This window comes from Otolemur garnettii, unplaced genomic scaffold (assembly GCF_000181295.1).
Source record: "Otolemur garnettii isolate 467f Iridium unplaced genomic scaffold, OtoGar3 scaffold00217, whole genome shotgun sequence".
Classification (NCBI taxonomy): domain Eukaryota; kingdom Metazoa; phylum Chordata; class Mammalia; order Primates; family Galagidae; genus Otolemur; species Otolemur garnettii.
Window position 1 is genome coordinate 836,023 of NW_003852612.1, and position 7,552 is coordinate 843,574.

The 7,552-nt window shown below is 36.1% G+C and overlaps 1 protein-coding gene across 2 annotated transcripts in view; it reads left to right on the forward strand.

The window, feature by feature from the left end:
- The window catches only part of MAPK8 (mitogen-activated protein kinase 8), a 122,877-nt gene that overhangs the window by 84,029 nt on the left and 31,296 nt on the right, over positions 1–7,552 (forward strand). For both annotated transcript variants that reach the window (XM_003801645.3, XM_012812663.2), the window contains exons 4-5: positions 3,796–3,854; positions 3,947–4,085. In XM_003801645.3, the coding sequence (XP_003801693.1) occupies positions 3,796–3,854; positions 3,947–4,085 (198 nt within the window). The remainder of the gene's footprint in view (positions 1–3,795; positions 3,855–3,946; positions 4,086–7,552) is intronic.

Below are 7,552 nucleotides of genomic sequence, written 5' to 3' on the forward strand. Positions count from 1 at the left end.
GACTTGAAGTCTTAATTAATTTAAAGCAGCAAAATATTTTATTGTTATCGTGTAACTCTGTCTTAAACAAGTTTGTTTTACCCTTTCTATTATTTTTCTGAATTTATCCACTGAACAATTATTTGAATGCTTTTCATAAGGAAACCTTAATGCTTAGAGGAATAACATGGATTTTTCCCTCATGCATTTTACGTTCATAAAAACATTCCCATCCTTAAGTACACTTGTCAGCAAACATTTTAAAATGTGTGTCACCCACCTTGCTCTGTAATGGGCTATAAAGTGAATAAGACATAGTTTACCCTAATAAGGATTCTGTGTGGTAGGAACAAGGCTATTGTGAAAAAGAGACTAGAACTACCATGTGTTGAATGACATGATAATATTAGAAGATAACTGGAGACAAAGTAGAGAGAAGTCAACTCTGTCAAGGACTATGTAGGAGAGGTCTATCTTGAAGATAACTAACATAGATATCTAAGATATTTAAACAACTACTAGTCTCCTTTCTGTCTCTAGATACCTTTAATCTTTAGATATCTAAGTTTAGTAGATAAATGACAAGCATAAGAAAAAGCATGTTTAAAGGCAGTGAGAGCTCTAAAAAACAACATTCTGGAAACTAGGATGGCTAAGGTATGATGTTTAATAGAGGACTTAGCAGGAGTTGATGTCCAATCATGTAGAGCTTTGTATATACTGCTAGGTCATTTTGGAATTTGTTTGTTGGCTTTAAGTTTTTGAAGAGGTAGGTCTTGTCTTTCTTTTTACCATATTAAAGGCAGTAAAATGGTAGCTGGATTTTTAGAAAACCATTGTTGGGGTCCCTAATTGTCTAAGTTCAGGCTGCCACAACAAAATACTGTAGAATACGGTAGGACTGGGTAACATAAACAATAGAGAGTTACAGGATGTCCCAAATGTCCCAAAAGTCACCCCTGAAGCCCCCAAACACAGGGAAAATGTGAAGTTGTACTATGTTTACCCGAAAATAAGACCTACCCCAAAAATAAGCCCTAGCAGGATTTCTATGCATTTGTTAAATATAAGCCCTACCCTGATAATAAGACCATGCATTTTGGCAGGAGAGGAAGACATCCTCTGAAAATAAACCCTTAGTTTATCTTCTTGAGAAAAAATAAATAGAAGATAGTGTCTTATTTTGGGGGAAACACGGTAGCTCACTGTACCTTTATTTACAAAATATTCATTACAAAATTTTACAAAGAGGTGCCAAACATATAGAGAATATTTTGTAAAATTTTGTATCTCTTACAGTTTTGGGGGCTGGGAAGGCCAAGATCAAGGCCAGTTCAGTTCTTAGTGAAGGCCTGCTCCTGACTACAGGTGCAAGTCGGCATCTTCTCACTTTGTGTTCACATAGCCTTTCCAGTGTATATACATGGGGTGAGAGGGAGGGAAGGAGGATGGGAGGAGCCGAGTAGGAGAAGGAAGGAGAGAGAGACACAGAGAGAGAGAGAGAGGAGTATGAGAGAGATTGTTAGCACTCTTCTTCCTCTTAAAAGGTTACTAATCTGATTATGAGGGCCCCTAATCATGTGACCTAATCTAACCCTAATTATCTTCAAAGGCCCTGTCTCCAGTTACAATAACATTGTAGGCTAGGACTTCAACATAGGAATTTTGGAAAGGCGCAAACACTCTATCTGTAACATTAGTGTTAGAAGTAATTGTAGTGTGAACAGTCTGATGAGATGATAGACTCCTCAGCCTGTATAGTAGCATTGGAGAGAATGGAGAAAAAGAGATTGAAATTCAGGCTAACAGTAGAATGGACAACATTCTTTTAAATATTTACTATGGCACAGATCACCATCCACTCCTGAGCTTTGTTTTGCAAAAAGAAAGGGCATATTGAAAAAGTAAGGGGGTCGGGAGGAATGAAAATGAATTCAATTCTATATTATTTATGAGATGTTCATGTAAAATACTAATGTATATCAGAAACTCATAAGCCAAGCAAGAATCTTTAATGTACAAGGTGTGACAATTAAGTTCATGAACTCATCCTAGAAAAATTGCTGCATACCTCATCACTGAATATCACTAAGGTCACCTTAAGTACTCACCTTGGGAAGCTATACGCTGATGCCAGCACCCTGTCCACCCTTCAAAGCAATTTTGGAATTCCTTTTCTGGAATATCCATCACAGCTGTCATGGTATTATCCTTGATGTACTGAATGTCATCAAACTGTCTTCTTTTCAATATTTCCTTTATCTTCAAGTAAAGAACAAAGTCACTGGGAATCAGATCAGTTGAATAAGGAGGATGCTCATGTTTACTTATTTGTTTACTGGCTAAAAACTCCCTCACAGATAGTACTCGGTTATCTGGTACCTACTATAGCCATGAGCTATTGGCAAAAAGTTCAGATAAATTTTGTCTAACTTTTTCATGCAGCCTTTCCAGCACTTCCAGATAGTAAACTTGATTAACTGTTTGCCCAGTTGGTACACATTCATAATAAACAATCCCTCTGATATCAAAAAAGTTTAGCAACATCATTTTGACTCTTGATTTGGACAGACCCAACATTTTTGGTTGTAGAGATTTGGCTGACTTCATTGTGCAGTTTGACACTTTGTTTCAGGGTCGTATTGGTACACCCATGTTTCATCATCAGTGATAACATGGCCCAAAACATCATTTTACCTCTCCAAAAGGTTATGGCAAACTTCAACTTTGCTTTTGTTCATTGTTGAGCTCCTTTGGAAACATTTTTGCACACACCTTTCTCATGCCAAGATTTTCAGTTAAGATTTTCCTGACTGTTTCTCTATGTTTACTTGGTCTTCTATGCTTCTCACAGTCAGCCAACAATTTTGGTGCACAATTTGATGAAGTTCTGCACATTACTGCCACCTTGACCTCTCTTCATCAGAGGTGCTTTCTCTCCTTCAGAAAAAGGAATATACAATCCATTTGTATATTGTCATTTTTTTCATGGCATTATCTCCATAAACTTGGACTAACATATTCCTGATTTCACTCCCATGCTTGCCAAGTTTAACAAGAAATTTAATGTTTGTGTGTTGCTCTAACTCAAGCTCTGACATTCTCATGATGGCACACAAAAACACACAACAATAATGAACACCACTCAGCAAGACACATGTCAACATGAAGCGTGAGTCAGCTGTGAGACACTGATGATATATCATGGTTTTGAAACCTTACCAAGTTGTTTGTACAGTGCTGCCAATTTAAGTGCGCAGTGGCAAGTTTGAATACTTAATTGCCAGATCTTATGTATTTCGCAAAACACACATAAATATGTTTGGAGAAAAAGATAGTTAATTAGTCACCCAGGGAAAGGGTACAGATAGAGAAAAGAGAAGGACTGAAGGCAATGATGGGAAAGAGGGTTTGCCTGTGGATAACCAGGCGGAATAGACTGGGAATGAAAAAATCTAGGCAAGTACAGTATTCTGAAAAAACAGGGAAGGAAAAGAGCTAAAATTATATAGGGCTATTGAATTGGATAGGAGCTGTTAGGAGGCGTTTAAGATTCATTAACAAATTATGTAGACGTTTTATAATGTAATGTGTTTGATAATTGACTCTTCAGAAATGGAATGGGTCAACAGTCCTCTGTGCATCTACCTTTTTATCCCTCTCTTCCCGTCCTAAAGTTTTAACATATAAAATAAAAGAGATTACTTGAAAATTTGAAAGATCTTAAACTGATGATGGATTTTGTTTTTAAACCATGTATTTGCAGTTCCCAAATGATTAGTAAGCATCTAATTTTTCTGTTTGCCTTTACCACAGATAATTGGCCTTTTGAATGTTTTTACACCACAGAAATCTCTAGAAGAATTTCAAGATGTGTAAGTGTGGTAATTAAAAGTTTACTATTTCAGTACATTTTTCTTTGATTCTTCCTGTACACTTTAGCTGTCATCTTTTTTTACCCATAAAGTTACATAGTCATGGAGCTCATGGATGCAAATCTTTGCCAAGTGATTCAGATGGAGCTAGATCATGAAAGAATGTCCTACCTTCTCTATCAGATGCTGTGTGGAATCAAGCACCTTCACTCTGCTGGAATTATCCATCGGGTTAGTAGAAAAAACTGTCATGATAATTCTTTTTTCATTGAGATGCACTTCATATAACAAAATTAACGTTTTTTAAGTGTACAATTCAGGGGTTTTGCAAGTATTAATACCACTTATATTCTAAAATATTTTCTTCACCTCAAAAGAAAACTCCACATCCCTTAAGAAGTCACTGCTCGTTCCCTTCTCTCCATAGCCCCTCGTATCATACCAATCTACTTCCTCTGTCTATTGATTTGCCTGTTCTGGATATTTCATTATAAATGGAATCATGTGACTAGCTGGAAAAGAGCCTTTGAGAACTCCAGCTCTTTAAGTGCCAGTTTGCTAGGAGAGGCCAAAAGGGTTAAATGGCCCTTCTCTTTTAGAAGTTGGTAGACAACTTTGTGTGTTTCCTGCTACCTTTTCAAGACAGACACTTGAGCTATGTTCTAAAAAAGTAATAATAAAATAAAAAAATAAATGGAATTATATGATATGTGACCTCCTGTGTCTGGCCTTTTACTTAGGATAATGCTTTTTTGTTTGTTTTTATTGTTGGGGATTCATTGAGGGTACACAGAAACAGGTTACACTGATTGCTTTTGTTAAATAAGGACCTTACATTTGTGTCCTGCCCCCAAAAGGCAAACCAAGTCCCTTGACCCCCCACGCCCTCCCTCCTTCCCTTTCTCAGCTCTCTCAGATAGTGTTTTTTAAGGTTTATCCATGTCATAGCATGTATCAGTAGTTATCCTTTTTATGACTGAATGCTATTCTATATACTACATTTTGTTCATCTGTTTATCCATCCATGAACATTTGGGTTATTTCTACCTTTCAGCTATTATGGATAGTGCTGCTGTGAAAAATTAATGTACAAATATGTGTTTAAATATTTGTCTTCACTCTTCTAGGTATACACCTACCTGGGAGTGGAATTGCTGGGTTATATGGTAACTTTGTAGTTAACTTTTTGAGGAACCATCATACTGTCTTACACAGTGGCTACAGCATTTTATATTCTCACTAGAGCAGTGTATGACGTTCCAGTTTCTTGTATCCTTGTCAATACATACTGTTGGACTCTGACTCTGGTCATCCTAGCGGGTATGAAGTGTTTCCTTATGATTTTGATTCGCATTTCCCTCGTAGTTTTTTTTTTTTTTTTGAGAAATATGTATTCAGGCCCTTTGTCTATTTTTTAATTGGGTTGTGTTTTCATTGTCGTAGGTGTAGGATTTCTTTATGCATTTCATATACTAGACCCTTACCAGATACATGATTTGTAATTATTTTCTCCCATTCTGTAGTTTGTCTTTTCACTTTGTTGCTGATAATCCTTTAATGCACAGGAGTTTTTAATTTTCATGAAACCCAGTTTATTATTAGTTTTTTCTTTTATTATTTATGCTTTTGATGTCATCCATAAGAATCTCTCGTAAATCAAAGAGTTTTGTAGTTTTAGCTTTTGCATAGGTCTTGGATCCATTTTGAGTTAATTTTTTAATATGGTGTGAGATAACAGCCCAACTTCAATCTTTTATATATGGAAATCCAGTTGTCCTGGCATCATTTTGTTGACGAGACTATATTTTCCCTATTGAATAGTCATGGGACCCGTAACGGAAAAACCAGTTGACCGTAGACGTGTAGTTTTCTTTATGTCCTCTTAGTTTTATTTCGTTGGTTTATATGTTCCTGTGCCAGTACTATGTTATTTTGATCACTATAGCTAGTAAGTTGAAATGGGAAAGTATAACTTCTCTAACTTTACTGTTTTCTAATATTGTTGTGACTATTTGGGGCCCCTTGTGATTCCATATGAATTTGCAGGTCAGTTTTTCTACTTGTACAGTAAAGGCCATTGGAATTATAAAATAATTTCATTAAATCTGTAGAGTACTTTGGTAGTTTTGCCATTTTAACAATATTTAGTATTCCAGTTTGTGAACACAGGTTGTCTTACATTTTCTTAGGTTATATTAGTTTGCTTAAGCTGCCATAATAAAATATCACAGATCAGGTGGCTTAAACAATGGAAATTTAATTTCTCGTAGTACTTTAGTCTAAAAGTCCATGATCAAGTTGCGAGCAAATTTGATTTCTGTTCTGGTGAATAGAAAAGAGGTCTCTTTTCCTGGATTGCAGGCAATCACCTTCTTGCTGTGTCCTCATATGGCCTTTCCTCTGCATGAATGGAGAGAGAATGCTCTGGTATCTACATCAGTTATTATTGGAACAGAACTCCACTCTTATGACCTCATCTTAACCTTAATTACCTTTACAAGGGCCCTACCTTAAAATACAGTCACATTGGGATTTGGGTCCTCATAAGAATGTGGAGAGGCACAATTTAGTCTGTTACATAGGTTTTAGTTAACTAATTTCAGCCGTGTTGTGTAGTTCTCCATGTACAATTCTTTCGCCTTCTTAGTTTATTCCTAGGTGTTATATTTTTTTGGAAGCTATTAGATGATATTGTATTCTTATTTTTTCCTTTCAGATTGTTCATTTCCAACATATAGAAACACAGCTGATTTTGGTGTGTTGAGTTTACATTTTATATACTGCAAATTTTGTAGCTCCAACAGTTTTTCAATGGATTTTTAAAAATGATTTTCTGTACATTAAGATTAAATCATCTTTACCCTAGTTTCACTTTTCCTTTCTAGTTTAGGTGCCTCTACCCCTTTCCTTGCCCAGCTGCTCTGGCTAGAACTTCTGGTAAAATATTGAATAGAAGTGGTGAAAGCAGGCATCGTTGTCTTATTCCTGAACTCAGGGGAAAAGCTTTTAGCATTCTACCATTAATCATTAAGTATGACATTTGCTATGGAGGTTTCATAATATTTTTTTTTTCTTGTTTTCAGAAGTATCTTTCTGCTCTGGAGTTAGTCATGTTGTATACTCAGGGGAAACAAACCTCATAAGACTTCCCATAATCCAGTTACCAGCTACAAACTTGGGGATTTTCCTCAAGACCATCTTCCCTTCAGAACAGCTGGCTACACATTTGGGGGTCCCCATATCCACCCTCATTGGATAATTCACTGGAATGACTGAAAGAAGTCTAGAAAGTGATTCATTTTATTATGATGAAAGGATACAAATTAGAACCAGCCAAAGGAAAAGACTGATAGGGCAAACTCTAGAAGTTCAGACATAGAGTTTTCAGTTTTTCTCTCCTCTCAGCTACAAGATAAGACACTACACACAGAGTATTGCCAGTTAGAGAAGTTCACCCAAGCCTTTGGTGTCCTGAGTTTTTACTGGGGTTCAGTCACATACAGTTAGTCTCCCCTTATCCATTGGGAGATACATTTCATCAAGACCTGCAGTAGATGTCTGAAACCATAAATATCTTATATATACTATGTTTGTACACATACACGTATGATAAAGTTTAATTTATAAATTAGGCACAGTATTAAAAATTAATGTTTAAGTAATGTACTTTGGTCAAAATTAAATCCAGTTTATGTGAG